The sequence below is a fragment of the Schistocerca piceifrons genome, chromosome 6, assembly GCF_021461385.2.
Source record: "Schistocerca piceifrons isolate TAMUIC-IGC-003096 chromosome 6, iqSchPice1.1, whole genome shotgun sequence".
Taxonomy (NCBI): domain Eukaryota; kingdom Metazoa; phylum Arthropoda; class Insecta; order Orthoptera; family Acrididae; genus Schistocerca; species Schistocerca piceifrons.
In genome coordinates, this window is record NC_060143.1 from 337,371,729 (window position 1) to 337,391,581 (window position 19,853).

The 19,853-nt window shown below is 43.1% G+C and overlaps 1 protein-coding gene across 1 annotated transcript; it reads right to left on the reverse strand.

Moving 5' to 3' along the window:
• Positions 1–9,856: 9,856 nt before the first annotated feature.
• LOC124803305 lies at positions 9,857–19,537 on the reverse strand. Its single transcript, XM_047264489.1, has 2 exons — positions 19,202–19,537; positions 9,857–10,309 (listed from the first exon to the last, which is right to left on the reverse strand). Exons 1-2 carry the CDS (start codon positions 19,535–19,537, stop codon positions 9,857–9,859), a joined length of 789 nt encoding a protein of 262 aa, XP_047120445.1.
• Positions 19,538–19,853: the final 316 nt, after the last annotated feature.

Below are 19,853 nucleotides of genomic sequence, written 5' to 3' on the forward strand. Positions count from 1 at the left end.
AACTTAGCGGTCTAAATTTCTCACCAAGCGCAGTGCAATGGTTTCGCTCATACATGACGTCTCGTCAGCAACGCGTCCTGTCTGGGGATATAAAATCACAATGGCGGCAGGTAGTGTCAGGCGTTCCCCAAGGCTCAGTATTAGGTCCTATACTCTTCTCTCTTTATGTCAATGATGTGTCATCGGTCCTGACCTATTGCAAATACCATATGTATGCTGATGACCTTCAGTTGTATCTAAGTGCGAAACCAAGCAATCTCAAGAAAGCTATTGAAAATTTCAATACTGACCTCAACGCACTGTCAAAATGGGCACAGGACATAGGTCTAAAACTAAACCCATCTAAAACCCAAGCGGTACTTGTTGGTCACTCTAAGCTTATTAGCCCAAAACATCGGGAATCCGTACCACCTCTTATCCTAAATGGAACAATTATTAACTTCTCGCCCTCAGCAAAGAGTTTGGGAGTAATAATAGATGAAAATCTAAATTGGACAGAGCACGTAACTGCAGTGTGCAAAAAAGCATCAGCATCCCTTCATGTCCTACAAAAATATAAAAAACTCTTCCCTTTCGATCTGAAAAAGAAATTAGTACAAACGCTTATACTCCCAATCATTGACTACAGCGATATTATCCTACAAGGCCTCTCTCAGGAAAATTCCCGACGTCTAGAACTGGTCACGAATGCCTGCGTCCGATATATCTGTGACGTTCGACTTTTTGATCACATTTCACCAGCATATGCAAAATTGTCCTGGCTGCGTGCAGACAAACGCAGAGATTTCCATACACTCTGTCTCATCTACTGCCTTATAAATGTACACTGTCCCTCATATCTCTCCTCGTCCCTAACACTCATGTCGGAACAACATGACAGAAACACACGTTCCCATCATAATAAAATCCTCTCCGTTCCACTGCATCACTCAGTCACCTTCTCCAAGTCCTTTACAGTAGTGGGAACCCGACTCTGGAATAACCTCCCTCGTTATGTTAGAGAACTTAAAAACATGACCGGCTTCAAAAAACAATTAATGACGTATCTACTTAAGCAACAGTAATGCCTTCCTCTGTACATGAGTGCACTTCACCTCATTACTTCCCTCTCTCCCCCTCCTTAAACCTCCCTTACCCAAAACTCGCTATACTAGTAAACATCTACTTTACACACCAAAATATTAATGTACATCTGCACAAACCTTCATTACTATTGCGAATCTTTCTCATGTTTGTCATTATTATTTGATTTTTTGTTTTACTGTTATTATTATTGCTTTTATCATAATCTGTATGTATAGCAACTGTTGTAAAAATACTTCCGCATTTACTTTATTAGGTCTTAGTCACTAGTCTTTATTCATATTGTCACTAGAGTAAGCTAATTTTCTCATTTAAACTATGTTCATGATGTTACTCTGATGTGTGAAATGCTGCATGTGTGGAACACTGGTCCGATGTAAGAGAGGGCCTGATGGCCCTAATCTGATCAGGTTAAATAAATAAATAAATAAATAAATAAATATATTCCTGGAAACATAAATGTGAACAGTAGCCCAGTGGTTGAGCCCGATAAAATCATTTTGCCTCCCATTCATACCAAGTTGCGCCTTATCAAGAACTTTGTAAAAGCACTGGATAAACCAGGTGAATCATCCAATCGCTTAAAAGAAAAGTCTCCCGAATGAAGTGAGGTAGAGCAGAAAGAGGGTATATTTGTTGGACCACGAATAAGAAAATTGCTGAAAGATCCAACCTTTAATCACAAACTCACAGATATCCAATTACCTGCTTGCTCTCCTTTTAAAGTAATTGTGGAGGGATTTTCGGGCAAGTGAAAAGACAAAACCTATGTTACCATTGTGAAAGATCTGTTGTACAACTATAAGAACATTCGATATAGAATGTCGTTCAAAATTCACTTTCTACATTCTCACCTTGATTTCTTCCAGAAAAATTTTGGAACCGTAAGCGATAAACATGGTGAACGCTTTCACCAAGACATTCTTACCGTGGACGACCGTTACCACGGCCATTGGAATACTTCGATCACGGGTTACTGATGAGGTCTTGTTAGGATGAGTGATGGAACGGCAAATAAAAGAAGAGTTCTGTCGTCGCATTTTTCAAAAACCAAAGACAATTAAAGGTTAATATATCTTCTGAACTAATTTGGACATTTTATTGGCATCATGCCCATATAGATATAAAAAGTGGTATTGATTTCAAAGGTTCTGAGTGTGTATTTTTGTTTGACTTAATTGTGTCAATTTTCGCTATTACCATTTTTTTATTCTGCATTGTATTTAGTAAATGTTACGTCATAGAGAAAAACTGATTTTACCCGTATATTCAGCACCCCAAAATTAGGTAGATCCACCCATTTACAAACCAGATGCAGAAAAATGTTTAAATTTTTTGACTAGAGCAATCCGTAATTGCTGACATACTCGCCTCTCAGACCTGACTTAGAGAATTTGTTATTCATTTTGATGATTTCTGATCTTTTGCTTCACGAAAGGAACTTCTTTATTATAAGTCTGTGTGTTTCAGATCAAGGCATCTGATTTTGTGTCATCTGTAGACCCATCTTCTCTGAAGTATGATTCATCACTGCTGTCGGAGATGATTGAGTTTCTGATATTGATGAAGGTCGTGCTATTTTCTAAGCAGCTTCTGTTCGAGCAATTCTGCTCTGTTATTAGTTTCTTTTAATGATTTATTCAGAGCACGAACGTCGCTCACATTCATCTGTAGAGTTTTCTGTGTTTTTTCTGTTGTTGCTGCAGTAACTGTGGTGTCACCGCCAGACACCACACTTGCTAGATGGTAGCCTTTAAATCGGCCGCGGTCCATTAGTATACGTTGGACCCGCGTGTCGCCACTGTCAGTGATCGCAGACCGAGCGCCACCACAAGGCAGGTCTAGAGAGACGTACTAGCACTCGCCCCAGTTGTACAGCCAACTTTGCCAGATGGGGATCACTGACAAATACGCTCTCATTTGCCGAGACGATAGTTAGCATAGCCTTCAGCTACGTCATTTGCTACGACCTAGCAAGGCGCCATTACCAGTTATTATTGCTATTATACAGGGTGATTCAAAAAGAATACCACAACTTTAGGAATTTAAAACTCTGCAACGACAAAAGGCAGAGCTAAGCACTATCTGTCGGCGAATTAAGGGAGCTATAAAGTTTCATTTAGTTGTACATTTGTTCGCTTGAGGCGCTGTTGACTAGGCGTCAGCGTCAGTTGATGCTAAGATGGCGACCGCTCAACAGAAAGCTTTTTGTGTTATTGAGTATGGCAGAAGTGAATCGACGACAGTTGTTCAGCGTGCATTTCGAATGAAGTATGGTGTTAAACCTCCTGATAGGTGGTGTATTAAACGTTGGTATAAACAGTTTACAGAGAATGGGTATTTGTGCAAAGGGAAAAGTTCTGGACGGCCGAGAACGAGTGATGAAAATGTAGCACGCATCCAGCAAGCATTTGTTCGCAGCCCAGGAAAATCGACTCGCAGAGCTAGCAGAGAGCTGCAAATTCCACAATCAATTTTATGGAGAGTCCTACGAAAAAGGTTGGTTATGAAACCTGAACCTCAACTACCCGGGGCGATGGATCGGCTGCCAGGCAGCCCGTGACAGAGCACTTCATCACTGGCCTCCAAGAAGCCCTGATCTTACCCCCTGCGATATTTTCTTATGGGGGTATGTTAAGGATATGGTGTTTCGGCCACCTCTCCCACCCACCATTGATGATTTGAAACGAGAAATAACAGCCCCTATCCAAACTGTTACGCCTGATATGCTACAGAGAGTGTGGAACGAGTTGGAGTATCGGGTTGGTATTGCTCGTGTGTCTGGAGGGGGCCATATTGAACATCTCTGAACTTGTTTTTGAGTGAAAAAAAACCTTTTTAAATACTCTTTGTAATGATGTATAACAGAACGTTATATTATGTTTCTTTCATTAAATACACATTTTTAAAGTTGTGGTATTCTTTTGGAATCACCCTGTACTTCTGTATCATCAAGAGCGATGTTCTACAATTATGAATTAAAGTTAAGAATTCCAGAAGTTATGTACTATTTTTGGCTACTATAATTCCTTGTCATTTTCCAGACCTCACGCCAGCCTGCGTGAGCTTAAATGCGTGCCTTTCGGCTACCCGTCCTAGTGGATTGGCTGTCGGGTCAGTCCACAACAGCAACTGTATCAGTGACGATCTGGAGAACAAGCACGGGCATGTCCGGTGCATATAGCGTGGCACTTTTCTCTGCCTTTATGAGTGCAGCCACGTCAGCCATAACAGGCACAGGAACGCTCGACCCCAGCGTTCTTGTTGCCCTGACGTTTGATGAAGCCAAAGGAGTTGTAAACCAAATTCCTAGCATCGATCGGTAATCGAAGCCAAGCCCTTTGGACCTGAAGTCCGGCACCTTACCATTGTTGCGATAGCATTCTGCTACCCCATGATTAATAGATTGTATTGTCCCTCTATGTAGTGAATTATCTTTTCAGTATCATCATATACTTTCTCTCTCTCTTCATCTTCAGGTTGTGCTGCCTGTTATACCATACATGATCTTGCGTTGGTTTGCTGATGAGAATAGTATCACAAATTTTTCAAAGTAACTAACTGTGTGATGTATACTCCTATTCAAAACAAATCCGACACCCTTTCTACAATATGTTATGCACATATTGTATTTATATCTCGTGCAAGAGGTATCAAAGGGCAGTTCATTAGCGGAGCAGTCATTTGCATTCAGGTGATTGATGTTAAATGAATTCTGATGATGATTATGGCCGAACAACAGGAATTAACAGACTTTGAACGCGGTACGGTTGTTGGAGCTACAGGCATGAGACATTCCGTTTCGGAAATCGTTATGGAATTTTATATTCCGCTAACCACAGAGTCAAAAATGTGCTGAGAATACCAGGCATTACAATGCAGCTGCCGACAGTATTCACTTAACGACCGCGAGCTGAGGCGTTCCCGTAGAGTTGACAGTGCTAACAAACAAACAACATTATGCTAAATTACCGTAGAAACAATGTGGGAAGTACGACGACCACATCCGTTAGGGCAGTGCGACGAAATCTGATTATCGACAGACTGATACCTGAATAGGAGAAGAGGGTTGGGGTGCTTGGGGAAGGAGACCAGACAGCAAGGTCATCGGTCTCATGGGATTAGGGAAGGCTGTGCCCTTTCACAGGAACTATCCCGGCATTTGCCTAGAGCGATTGAGGGAAATCACGGAAAACCTAAATCAGGATGGCCGTCGGGATTGAACGTCGTCCTCCCGAATGCGAGTCCAGTATGCTAGCCACTGCGCCACCTCGCTCGATACGAAATCTGGTCTTAATACGCGATGGTAGCAGGCGACCAACGCGAGTACCTTTGCTAATAGTACGACAACCCCTGCACAGCCTCGCCTGGGCTCGGGACCATAGCGGCTGGACCACAGACGACTGGAAAACCGAGGCCTAGTCAGATGAATCCCGATTTCAGTTGGGAAGAGCTGATGGTAGGGTATGATTTTTGCGCAGGTACCACGGAGCCTTGTAACTAAGTTGTCAATAAGGCACTATGCAAGCTGGTGTGGGCTGTGTTTACATGGAATGGATTGAGTCCTCTATATGTTGCCTACTTTTAGATCATTTGCAGTCATTCGTGGATATCATGTTCCCAAACAACGACGCCATGTTATGGACGGCAATGAATCAATGAATGATGTGAGCGTGCCACAAGTGTTCGCAATTAATTCGAAGAGCATTCTGGACACTTTGAGCTCGCCTGACATGAATTCCAGGAAAACATTTATGGGACATAATGGTATACAAAATCCGGCGCTGGTAACACTTTCGCTGTTATGGACTACTATACAGGGTGTTACAAAAAGGTACGGCCAAACTTTCAGGAAACGTTCCTCACACACAAAGAAAGAAAATATGTTATGTGGACATGTGTCCGCAAACGCTTACTTTCCATGTTAGAGCTCATTTTATTACTTCTCTTCAAATCACATTAATCATGGAATGGAAACACACAGCAACAGAACGTACCAGCGTGACTTCAAACACTTTGTTACAGGGAATGTTCAAAATGTCCTCCGTTAGCGAGGATACATGCATCCATCCTCCGTCGCCTGGAATCCCTGATGCGCTGATGTAGCAGTGGAGAATGGCGTATTGTATCACAGCCGTCCACAACACGAGCACGAAGAGTCTCTACAGTACTTTTGGTACCGGGCTTGCGTAGACAAGAGCTTTCAAATGCCTCCATAAATGAAAGTCAAGAGGGTTGAAGTCAGGAGAGCGTGGAGGCCATGGAATTGTTCCGCCTCTACCAATCCATCGGTCACCGAATCTGTTGTTGAGAAGCGTACGAACACTTCTACTGAAATGTGCAGGAGCTCCATCGTGCATGAACCACATGTTGTGTCGTACTTGTAAAGCCTCATGTACTAGCAGCACAAGTAGAGTATTCCGTATGAAATCACGATAACGTGCTCCATACTGACGAAACTAAAATGAGCTCTAACACGGAAATTAAGCGTTTCCGGACACATGTCCACATAACATCGTTTCTTTATTTGTGTGTGAGGAATGTTTCCTGAAAGTTTGGCCGCACCTTTTTGTAACACCCTGTAGAGGCAGAATTGCTCAATATTTTTCCAGGGGGCTCCCAACGACTTGTTGAGTTCATGCGACGTGAAGCTGGTGCACTATGCCGAGCAAAAGGAGGTTCTACACGTTATTAGGAGGTATTCCATGACTTTTATCATCTCAGTGTATTACAAGATAATATATTTGTGTACCAATATTATTTAATTAACCTACATTGTTAACTACTGATTCAATTATTGCTGAAATAAACGGTAACATAATAAATCGAAAGTGCTTCATGTCTGCCATGAAAAATCTAAACGTATAGATATCAGCATACCAATCGATGAATTTTTAGGGTTACGACTCAGTATCTTTCACCAGGTGAGTTACCTAGTCTGTCTGCTGTTTTTCCAATACCAAATTAGGGTGCGTCACTTTACATCATTCGAGTTCCTGCGAACTCATCTACTAATCGTATCGTCACGCCCATTAAAGTACAATACTAGCGTGTAACGTGTAACATCCCATGATGTCAAGCAGACGTCTCCTGAGGAATACCAGAAAATTTTTTCGACCATTGTTCGAGTGACCGGTCACATAAAAAACAAAAATTAACAACTTAAAAGTTATGACTACTGTGTCTACTAAATAAGTTACCATAAAATTCACAGCAGTTCATATTAGGAACGCATCGGTAACTCTGGGGAACACGATCCACTTTATACATTGCAGTGCCGTCCTGTGTCGTTTCTGATTAGGTGCTGCCAGAAAAACCAACAATATCAAAGACGATTCAGTGATATGACCGGACGATTGTACAGTGGTCATTTCCAGCTGGTGGAACTGGCACGTCAGTCGGACTCATAATTTTGACTAACAGCAGAATTGCGTGTGATGAAAACTCTGAATTTTCACGGAAAAGTATGCTTAGACATCTACGAACGACATCTGTGAATATTCAATTAAGTCCAAAAGGATTTTATGTTGAATGAAAACCTGCCGTCGAAAACTGTTTTAAGGACAGCAATTGCCAGTATATTAACCTTCTACCAGCACAGCGTTTCTACGAGGTCAGCACTTTCTGTTTCTGGGCTCGTCGCGGAATTGACAGAGACATCTGTAAAGACATAAAGCGTGTCTGAAAGCAAAGAAAGTACCTGCCACGTCAAAGACGTCTAACTGTGTTTCATATGCGAGACCCCAGAACATTAAGCCATTTTCGAAGCGAAACATGCTAAGCACAGCCCACTCCGACTCTTTTTTTGTCACCTGATGACACTGCGGATGTACGATGCTGTAGGGACAAGCATGTTAGTTTAGCGGCCCTAAACGCAATCTAAAGCAGGACAGGCAGTGATCTTTTGCATATCGGGCGATATAATACTGGTGCAGAAAGACTGTTCTGGAGCACACCACGTAACGCTATGTTAAACATGAAGATTATACAATGGATCATTTCCGTGATCAATTCCTTATTTTCTAGTAAGGTCATTATAAAAGTCTTGCATATGTTGAGGCATATGCAGAAATTCTAACAATGTTGCTCACAGCTAATGACATCGTTTGGGGACTACCTAACGTTTTTGGGAGACAGACGTAGTTTGTTGAGGCCTTGACACTCACACTCATATTAAGGCTATTTCGAACATCTCTTTTAATCAGAATGAAATTTAAGTCTGCAGCGGAGTGTAACCTAATGTGAAATTTCCTATCACATTAAGACTGCCGGTCCGAGAGTCGCACTCGGGACCTTTGCCTTTTGTGGACAAGTGCTCTACCGACTGCGCTATCCAAACGCGACTCACAACCCGGTCTAACAACTTTACTGCCGCCAGAACCTCGTCTCCTACCTTCTAAACTTCACCCTAGCTCTCCTGCTAAACTTGCAAGACTAGCACTCCTGGAAGAAAGGACATTGCGGAGACATGGCGTAGCCACAGCCACGGTGAATTTCTACGAACTATATGTCAATCTGCCAGGAAGTTTGATTCAGCAGACACTCCGCTGCGGAATGAAAAATTCATTTTGGAAATTCACACAGGCTGTGACTAACCCATGTCTTGCAGTATCCTTCCTTCCAGGAGTGCTAGCTTATAGGTTTTACAGGAGAGGGTCTGTAAATTATGGAAAGTACGAGGCGAGGTACAGGCGGATGTAAATGTATGAGAACTGCTATTGAGTCGTGCTTGGATAGCTCAGTCGGTAAAAGACAAGGGTCTCAAGTTAGAGTTTCGGTCTGGCACACAGTTTTAATCTGAGACTAAGTTTCATCGCTTGTAATGTTTATCATAGTAACATACTAACATCTAATATAGATACCGTGTATAATTTAGATTCAACGCCCATTGCGTTGTTGCGAAATCTATTGATTGTTCTGCAATCAGAACGGGTTTTGTGATGTTCGCCTCAGCCCCTCAAGTTCCCATTCACTTTCTGCCAAATTTAATTTATTTTAGGTCTGGAATACTATGGTACCGTCCAGAGATCGCGGTGTCACATCAAAGTCAGTAACGCGAATCGATAGCACAGACTTTACCGAGAGCTTGCTGCTATCTGCAACGACGTATGGGAAGCGCTACTGAAGGCATACCTCCCCACTCAGCATAGCAACGCCCTTACACCCCTTACACTGAGGTCAGTATAGAGTCGAGCTACCAAGAACTCTGCTCCAGGTTGAGATCTCAGCTACAGCAGTCAACATCATCGAGGAGAACAGAGACTGTTAGGTTTCTGATGAAATACACTTCGCAACGTTCAACATTCTACCTGAAGAGAACAGTTATTAAATAATGCAGCAAGGGATGCGTTGCCGTTTTATGATAATTGTAAATTGCCCAGTAACCCTGTAGCTAGGAAATCTGCCAAAGTTAAATAAATCTTCTATTCATTTATGTAATAATGTGAACTAATATTACATCTGTTGTAGTTAAAACTGAAACATCTCTCAGAGTACTCAAATAACCCACAGTTGTGACCTGACGATTGTAGTTTAATCTGGTCCCAACAAATACTGTAATTTTTTTCATGATTAAATTATTTCCGTGTAATAAATAGATGGTGAAAAGTGAATCCGTGGGGACATGTGAATGCGATAGTGGCATTGGAAACAGACTTTTAGTTGGTAGTGGAATACCCGACACAACAGGCTACTCTACATACTGCCTCAAGTATGCATACAAACGCCTTAAGCAAGCAGAAAATAGTACAGTCCAGACTACTTGGTAATGTTCTTACTTGATAATTGCTTGATGGTGTTGGATACACTTCTCCAGTCGATAATGAAGTTCAGCGTGGTCGGTCGTTTCTGAAGAGTTATCTGTTCTCTCGGACATCTCTCTGGCGAGACTGACAATTTTCTTGTTGAGCAGTGTGAGCTGTACACGTAGCTGCGAGATGAGGCTGACATTGAAGGAGTCGAGCACCATGGTCATGACCACAGCGTGGAGGGTCACCACGGTGCAGTAGAGCCACGTGACGGCAAAGCCTACCGGCTGCATCGCATCAATGGGCAGAGCGAGTATGAAGGGCAGGCCCTCAGCGCTGACGGGCGAGACGAGGTAATAGGTGCAGGCAATAATGCCGAACCAGATGTAGGTCAGCGTGAATCGACGCATAACGCGACACTGCGCGCGTAGCATCGGAATGTCGTCCCAAGTCAGGAACTCAGCGAAGTCATCACCCACCTGCAGGCAGAGAAATGCATCACTGTGTATGTTCAAAGGACTTAATGACAACTGCAGTTATATAGAATTATGAGACGTGTAAACTGCAAGTACAGGCACTCAATAAAAGTAATTAATTTCCTGAATGCGGAATTTGCTAATTGACAACTGCATTTATATAGAATTATGAAACGTCTAAACTGCAAGTACAGGCACTTTATAAAAGTAGTTAATTTCCTAAATGTGGAATTTGCTAATTAAGTCTTCTAGACTGCTTAACGCCCTTTACCTTTCGGTTTTTGCCCCCATCAGATCGAAACATAGAACTTGTAACAGAACACTGCATAGGTCTCTCTGCAAGAAACACTGAACTTTGTTTTACACGTTTTACCTTTTATATTCACAAAGGCAGTAGATGAAGCGTAGTTATAAGTAAATGAGTATTACGCGATCTAGGGAGTTTTAACACCAGATCAGTTCAACAAAAATAAGTACGTGTTTTGGGGAGAGATGAATGATAGCGGCTGTGGCGAATCTGCTGAAACCTGTTGAAGAAGACAGAACCCGGGACGCAATTTAAGGGAAGCCTGGAAGCTCCAAGTCAAAGTCGCTAGACTGTAATTCATGCCCTCCGTTTCCGACATTAAAGTCCCTTGTCTTACAAACCGCATTACTTGATCAGTTGGAAATATAACAATGACTAAACGAAACTGATGCTGACGATGAATCATTCTTTATCTGTCTTGAACAAAGGTCGAGATTATGTTTCAGGGATACCTGACACATGTTACGCATCGATACTACCCACTCATGATATTAGACATGAAACCGTCCTTCCGTAGAGGGTTTTATGGTATTAAGGTAGCGATACCATTCTCACCAGAAATGAATGATTTAGAAGCAGTTCTTGAACAAATTAGAGAGCCAAAATATTGCTAAGACACTCATATTATTTTTAGAACTCTACGTACAAGTTATAGTTATCCATCAACTGCCGTAACGCGTATGTGTGGTTTTATGAATAATACAAACGCAACTACCTCTCTGGGACTCCCAAATATCCAATTACAATTAAAATTCGTTGAATTCGAGCATAGTGCAGAAATTCAATACAGAATTTATATTCCGACATCACAGGGGAAAATTATTTTCTCTCACTCGCACTGGATAAAGTCTAAAAATTTCACTACTTTATTTCATGACTTAGCGTAGCTAAAAGTCGTGCAAACTTGATCTTTCTTCAAACATTTCCATTATTTTGCGGAGGGTCTGTATATATCTCTCTCATGAGACATATATTAATATTTTTCTGTCCAGAACTCCTCATCTTATATCCTATTGTTTGAGATAGGAGAGACATCTTGAGTGAAACTACTTACGTAGTGGCTGGCATTTTCGTTAACAATTACCTTACACCAGAAAAATACACTGTCCAGACACTTTGGCCGGCCGGGGTGGCCGAGCGGTTCTTGGCGCTACAGTTTGGAACCGTGCGACCGCTAAGGTCGCAGGTTCAAATCCTGCCTCGGGCATGGATGTGTGTGACGTCCTTAGGTTGGTTGGGTGTAAGTAGTTCTAAGTTCTAGGGGACTGATGATCTCAGAAGTTAAGTCCCATAGTGCTCAGAGCCATTTGAACCATTTTGAACACTTAAGTGAACGCCTCTCCAAAGCCTGAATAACCACCTTTTGCAGAGCAGACCACTGAGAGACAAGCTAGAAGGGAGACTTTGAGGTTCTGGAAGGTAGGTGTGGCAGGCTGCCCTTGGTTTCTCGGTTGAGGATGTATGGCGCAAACAGCCCGATCGGTTTCACATATTCGCGATTAGGTTTGAATTCGGGGATTTTGGTGCTCAGAAGAATAAGGTAAACTCATCCCGGTGCTCTCAGAAAAACGCGCAAGCCTTGCGACCTATGTGACAGATTGCATTATCTTGCAGGTAGTTGTCATTGTGCCGAGAAAATACGAATCGCATTTTATGTTGGACATGATACTCAAGGGCACATGCATAGTTGTGTTTTTCCATTGCGACTTCCAGAATGATGAGATCGCCCAGGGAATGCCACAAAACATTCCTTAGACCATAATACTTCCTCCTTCGGTCTGAAACCTGCCAACGATTCTTCCAGGGCTGTGCACGCCGGCGGTCATATGTGCGATGCAGCATGGAACGCGAATCATCGGAGAAGACCACCTATCGCCTCTCGGTGGACGTCCATTTGCTATGCTGGCGTGCAAATTCCATTCTTCATTCCGATAACCACCAGTCAGCATGGGTGCATGGACCAAGTGTCAGCTGCAGAGGCCCATATGCAGCAACGGTCGCTAAACAATCGTTAAAGAGTTGCTGTTGGCACCCCTTTGGTTCATCTGTGTGGCCAGTTGCTCAAGAGTCTCAAGTTTATTGGCCCATTCACATCTCTGCAGCCGTCATTCCACCCTGTCATCTATGCCTATCATGTACCTCAGATACCATGGCGCCAGTTTGGGATAGTGTCATTTTGCATGCGCAGTATACTTTAACCATAGCGACACAGGGTTTACAAACTTAGGCGTTTCGGAAATGCTTCCATCATTGACTCAAAATCCAATGGTCATACCTCTTCGGTCGTCTGATAAATTGGTCACTTTTCAGATTACGATAAAGACTGCACTATTGTCTGCATAGCCCCCAGCACGCGGTGGTTATTTCACATTGACGTGACTTGACTGTGTACATTACTAACGTATTAGTCTTAATTGTGTGTAGTTACTAAATATCAACAATATCTTGTTAGCTTCAAAAGGAATTGTAATTTGTAACTTACAACTATCAACTGAAATGGAATAAAGTGATGAGGGGAAAGAGAAAATCGTTTTACCTAAACTTATAAAAATGATGGCACTTTGTAGCGGCAAAACACGTAAGTGAAAGAAGTATTATATGCCCTATTAAACTCATTTAGCTTCTCGGTAAAGGTATAATGCCCGCTTTAAATAAACATAGCAATGACATATTTTATACATAAGAGCTGGAGACGATGAACTTGGTATTGCATAACATTTCCTTAGTCTAACTGCAGTGGCTAAGAATCTTTAAATTAATGCGTATAATCGGACCATAATAAATTTTGGTGTTGTTACACTTCTAAGATACTCAACTTCCAAATAGGCCTAAGAAATTTTCCACTTAAGAGACTTGAATTTAATTTGGTTTTTAATGACCCCCTATGTCACATACAATATTATGTGATTCTAGAATTTAGTTACAATATCTTGTTGAGTTTGTGGTGTGTAATCTATATGGTGCCAAGTGAAGCTTACTGTGATAGGTTCAGATGTGTGGCAGTTCACCTTCCAGCCTAAGGCTCTCGCGAGGTGGTGGTAGGCGTCTGCTGGACCATCATGGAAACAATGCTGGCTGAATTACTCTTTCATACCATAACAATTGCAGCAGTGGAGACAGAGCTCAAAAGGCAATCAATGGTCTCTGTGACAGCTGGTAAAGAGATCTAGTGTCAGCAATAGCCAGAACTACGGAGTGCTGTGTGTTCCATTAGGTGATGGCGGCAACCAGCAAGGTGTTGCAATTAGCATGGCGGCACCGACGCCGACTCAGGCAGCAGCGCAAGGTGACGCGTAGCAGACGAGCAGCGTGAGGCTCAGGCACCTTACCTGCCCCTAATTTCAGTACGACACGTACTGGGCCCCGCAGTATCAAATTTCGACACCCCGCACGGATGTTGGTGGTCAGCAACAGTGAATGCCACACAAAGGCATATGTACAGTGACAGGCTTCACCCACTCAGGCAGTGATGACCTGGCAGCTAGGTGGCCCATACTCTAGCTCATGGCCCACCAGGAAGATGGCCATGAGTCTCTCAGTGGGTGATCCGACAGTGTCAGGGTGCCAAGGCGGTAGCAGTCACACTTGCAGCGACTTGCTGTTATTAATGGCAGCGTCTGACATCGACAAATCCCTACTCTTCTGAGAGGGAAGATGGGTGTAGAGCTCACCTCATAGCTATTGGCTGTCCGTGACTGCATAAGTAATAACGCCAGTCTGAATTTTGACATTAAATCTACAAGTCGGTTCCGTTAGTGCTTCTGAAACAGCAGCGAACGTGCACACAAAGTCATAACAGGTCTTAGATGCCGAGAAAAATCGTTCGGCTGCTCGATACCACTTCTCCTAGCATTATATTCATTCCAAAGCCAAGATTGAATAAATGTTTATTTAATTTCAACAGCTGGTTTCAACAGACTTTGCTGTCACCTCCTGGTCTTCCAGTTCGCTACGGCTCACAGTTCTGTGTTGCGCTTTGCAATTGAGCTGCGAATCGCTGACATGCTAAAGAGTGCCTCACTCAGAGAGCATCCCAGGGTGCCCTTGAGAACTACAGCACCGAGAATCGCTTCTCAACAATATGTAGTTCTCTTTTCAGGTATCAGCATTCTTCATTTACGATAATATACTGTGTAAAACACCAGCAAGACTTACAGAATCAGAAACGTCAGATTCTTTACACTACACATAAGCAGCTTCATCTTGATCCAATTTATGATATCCACGAGCCCTCAATACAAAAGTCATCGTACAATAAGAAGTTCTTCAACCTGAAGATGATAGCAAACTCTGTCGAAACCGGTTTTGTTAATAAGGAAATATTTATGCGATTCTGGCCTTAGAAACTTTTCACCAAGTTGGACAGATCGTTCCTGCTGATTACTCAAAATGAGAAAACTCATTTCTACATTAACATCAGCGTTTGCAGTAGCCCTGTCTGCATCATAATGTGTTCAGCATTCTCAACTCAATTAATATTAGTTCTTGCACCAGGTTGACCAACATTTTGCGATATTCTCCTTATGATGTTGTTTTGCTGGTTCTTTAGCAAAACATTCATAGTTTCACAGATATGTATAATATTCGTCAATTTTACTTTTTCTATTTCAGGGTGAACAGCACTGTTCATTGGCGTCTGATTAAAGTAATTAGTGTTTTCCAAACTGATCCCAATCGGCTATCGATGTTCTGATAGCTCTAGTGGTCAAGCATTTTACCACCTACAGGGGATAAAGGTTACACTAAGTAGAGTCGTAATCACAACAGCACCAGGAACTTACTGCCATGACTTAAATGAATTGCTCATCACGGTATGTCAGTACACAATGGAGCATCCGCTACGTGGTATTGCGTCTTTCATTGGTTTGCATCAGTTCGTCCAGTGAATGGAGTAGGTAACGGACTAGGGTGTTGTTAAGTACATTAGGTTCTGGGCGGAAAGTACCTCCAATAGGTTATCCAACTAGTATATCAAGAGCTGTGTCATATTCACTACAGTGGACGCAATGAAAGTGGCTTGGAGGCGAGGATCTGCTCCAGGTACGCGGCAAGTTGTGCCATTAGTAACCCACTACCTTGTAGTTCTTATCTCAACATCATTTCAGATTGACACCCACTCGTACGAATGTACCGTAATAACATTAAGTTTGAACATGGAACAGATCCAGTGCATGCAATACTCTTTGGAAGTAAGGGTTCGGGGCATCGATTTTCTGTACACATCGTCCTGCCTCCACATTTCCTGAAAATGAAAAACAGCTATGTAGTGTGTCAGGAGTGCTCTTTTGCGTAACTTTATGATCCAACCTGCGGTGACCCCAAACAATCATGCATATTACTTAAAGATAACAATAATGCCACACGACAGAAATGTCTTACTGAATGACAATTAAAAGGGATGGCATGATAAAAATGAAAATGTGGTTACCACACCACACGTATTGAGACATTAATGAGAGGAGAGATCACCTAACCATAATTGAAACAAACGGTCACTACAACAGCTAGGTTTATTATCGAAAGGCAAGACACCTAAACTACACCCTGAGGTAAACAATTGAACAGTTAATACTTGGATGAAGGAATTTTGATCATCTTGGCACAGGACGATGGGCATGATAAAAACAAAGTAATGCAAATAGACCATGACTGTGACCAGTGACTATAAACATGGCAAGTAAATTATAGGAAAAACATGAACAAGCAGGGTCAAACACAAGTGAGATCGCCAAGGCGCATATTGATAGTAAACTAGCTGGCTGCAAAACATTAAAACGGAATAACTGGCTCCTCAAGGGAGTAAACTAATATTGCGTCCCTACAGAATTGGTCCAGCGTACCAAAATCATGCCGGAAATACGGAAGGCAATGGCAGTAGTGGGTGAATATTCCGATAGCTCTCTCTTTGTATCCAGTACTGAAGCGTAAACGTCCTTCTTTGTGACGGCAAGGCTCACCAGCAAGAAGTAATAACTCCACCATCTCGCAGCCTTTCCATTTATCCCTCTAACTCCTAGCAGCGCGTATGTTCTTTCGGTCAAATGACCATGATTAAGCTAAAATGGCATAAACGGAAGGAATGTTTTACCTCAGTCTGAACAAAATTATTAGCTCTTTTGAGCCTACCGTAGTACGTAAAAATTTTTCGTCAAGAAGCAAGGCCCTCTACAGCCGATAACACTGGCGTTTACGTCAGCTTAGCTTGATAATGGTCATTTGACCGAAACTATTAGTGAAGTGTTTAAATTTTTTAGTAGTACGAACAAGAATAACCCATTAATAATTAGTGGCTCTGAAACGCATATTGTCTGTTTATCAATCTACAGATTGTCCCAGAACTGTTGCGACAAACGTCATCCAAGGACGCTACAGAGCGGCGAAGTTACAGGCCCCGCCGCCCGCTCCTGGACCACCCCTCCAGCAGCTAACATGGCTTTATACCTTGACGCACGGAAGACTGAACGTCACAAAGGTCAGTGGAGGATGGAGCTTGCTCCTGCGTAGATAGCCCTTTCTTTGCATGATTGTGAAGCTCTTTTGCCTCGGTGGATCACGGTTTCGGACACGGATTTCCATTTGCAGTTTACGCAGTTTATTTTTCTCCCAGAGCCCACTAAAATTTCCATTGTCGTTTGGCGTACACGAAAAATAAACGGCAGATGGAAACTCATGTCCGAAACCCAAATCCACCACGGCAACAGAGCATTAAATTCTCCGGAGACAAGGACTTTCTGTGCAATGTTCTCCTCTACGGGTCTTTGCAATGAGTCGCGATCACAGAATAATAAACAACATTGCGAGACGTTCCATCGACGGTCCGTCAGCCTACAATGTAAGGTTTGAAGCCCAATGGGACGTCTAGTGGGAAGCTCGGGTGCCTACAACTTCTACATCATATGCCGTCATTGGATCACGTTTCTCGTAAACACCCTATGTAAGGAGGAAAAGCCTTGTTCACATTAGTTGGCGTTGTACGAGGGTCAGTGCAAAAGAAGTGCACACTATTTTTGTAAAAATACAGTTTCCATTCTGCATGTGTGAAACTTTTACAGTGTGTAGATAGATACTTCCCACTTGTTTTCAAACTTAGTTCAACCTGTTCCCGTGAGTGGCGCTGTCATAGCATGTCTTCAGGATGGCTGATAAACTTGACGTTCCTCAGAAGCAACGTGCTGTCATAGAATTCCTGTGCTGTGAAAACGAGACAGAGGGAAACATCCACAGGAGGTTGAAAAGGGGTATGGAGATGCTGCTGCCGATCGAAGTACAGTTAGTCGGTGGGCAAGCAGATTACGTGATCAAAGCGGGCACGGCAATATTGAGGATTGTCCTCGCAGCAGTAGACCTCGTACTGCACACACTCCAGACAATGTGCAGAGAGTTAACGAATTGGTGACTGCTGACACACGCGTCACTGTCACGCTACTTTGGGATAGGGGAAGGAAGTGTTTGCAGAATACTGAAAGTGTTGGCGTTAAAAAAGGTTTGCGCCAGGTGATTTCTCAGGATGTTGACAGTGGCTCACCAAGAAAGAAGAAAAACGGTATGCAGCGAACTTTTGGAACAGTACGAGAATGGTGGAGATGAATTTCTTGGAAGAACTGTGATAGGTGATGAAACATGGCTCCATAATTTTATCACCAGAGACGAAGAGGCAATCAATAGAGTGGCATAATGAAAATTCACCCAAGAAAAAAAATTCAAAACCACACTTTCTGTTAGAAAAGTTATGGCTACCGTGTTTCTCGATTCCGAAGGACTCTGGCTTGTGGACATCATGCCAACTGGAACCACCATAAATTCTGATGCATATGTGACGACACTGAAGAAACTTGTAGCTCGACTGAGTCGTGTTCGACGACATCGGCAAAAGCAGGATGTTTTGCTGTTGCACGACAATGCACGGCCACATGTCAGTCAAAAATCTATGGAAGAGATCACAAAGCTCTGATGGACAACACTGAAACTCCCGCCTTACAGTCCTTGACCTGGCTCCATGTGACTATCATCTCTTTGGGAAACTGAAAGACTCTCTTTGTGAAACAAGGTTTGAAGATGATGCCTCCCTTGCACACGCTGCCAAACAGTGGCTCCAACAGGTTGCTCCAGAATTTTACCGTGCTGGTATACAGGCGATGGCGTAGGGCAGTTGAGAGGGATAGAAATTATGTGGAGAAATGAAAATATTGTTTCTGAAGGATGTATCTACACACTGTAAGACTATCAAACATGTAGAATAAAAGATGGATTTAAGAAAAAATGGTGTGCATTTCTTTTGGAGTGACCCTCGTATGTGTTGAAACTTACAAGATATCCGGCTACAAGCACTACAACAATCTGACACACACAGCACTGAGACTTTTAGTGCTACACTGTGTGAAATGTGAGTAGTATCAGTGTGATGGTGCTGCCTAGAAGTGTGAACTGAGTCAGTTTATAGCAGTTGTCAACTTGCTGTGGTAGAATACTTAGGGACAAAACCAGTGACTCACGAATAAGATTAGTAAGCATCCAGAATCTAGGGAAGTGAAACAACGTGAGAGGAGTCGCAAGAACGCCACACACTCTATCATATTTCCGATACTCACCTGATGTGAGAGCTTATGGAAGGCACGCTCGCACACGAAGGTGTGCGCCATGCGGAAGAGCCAGGTGCCGTTTGTGTCTGCGACGCTGAGCGTCAGCGTGAAAACGTCCAGGTCTGCTGTGCCCTCGCTGTACAACACGATGACCGTGGAGACGAAGAACGACAAGTTCAAGGCTAACACGCCGACGGTGTAGAGTCGGTAGCAGATAAGTGATGTGGTGCTGCCGCGTGGGTGTGGCATGACGGCCGTCCAGTGCAGAGGCCGCAGCAAGTGGTTGAGGTCGCTGGCAGTCTCTGCTGCCGCCGCCACTGAAGGAGACTGCGCTTCGCTGGCCATATTGTGGTACTCCCTGCACAGAGAAATGGGCGTATGGGCGTACGGCTTCGCTTTTCAGCGACTGTTATCGACAAGAGGCTTGGTAAGTACCGTTAACATAAAGTTACCGGTACAGCTTGCACAAATATCGTGATAGCAACATATTCTTGTTCTAAGCACTGGGCCATTCCATCCGATGTGCCGAAGGAGTGACCCAATCAGCAGAGTGTCAGAGAAACTACAGGGCATGGTATAGCAGTGAGCGATCAGTGCAGGTACAGAGAATATTCCTCGCACTCGGGTACATATGATTAAAAGCAATTCCAGCTCAAGGACG

Bases quoted from the DNA above. Each gene is read 5' to 3' on its own strand.
- LOC124803305 (XM_047264489.1), bottom strand. From the start codon at position 19,537: ATGGCCAGCGAAGCGCAGTCTCCTTCAGTGGCGGCGGCAGCAGAGACT. The intron at 10,310-19,201 runs GTGAGTATCGGA...CTCTGCCTGCAG, and splicing joins TCCATAAGCTCTCACATCAG to GTGGGTGATGACTTCGCTGA.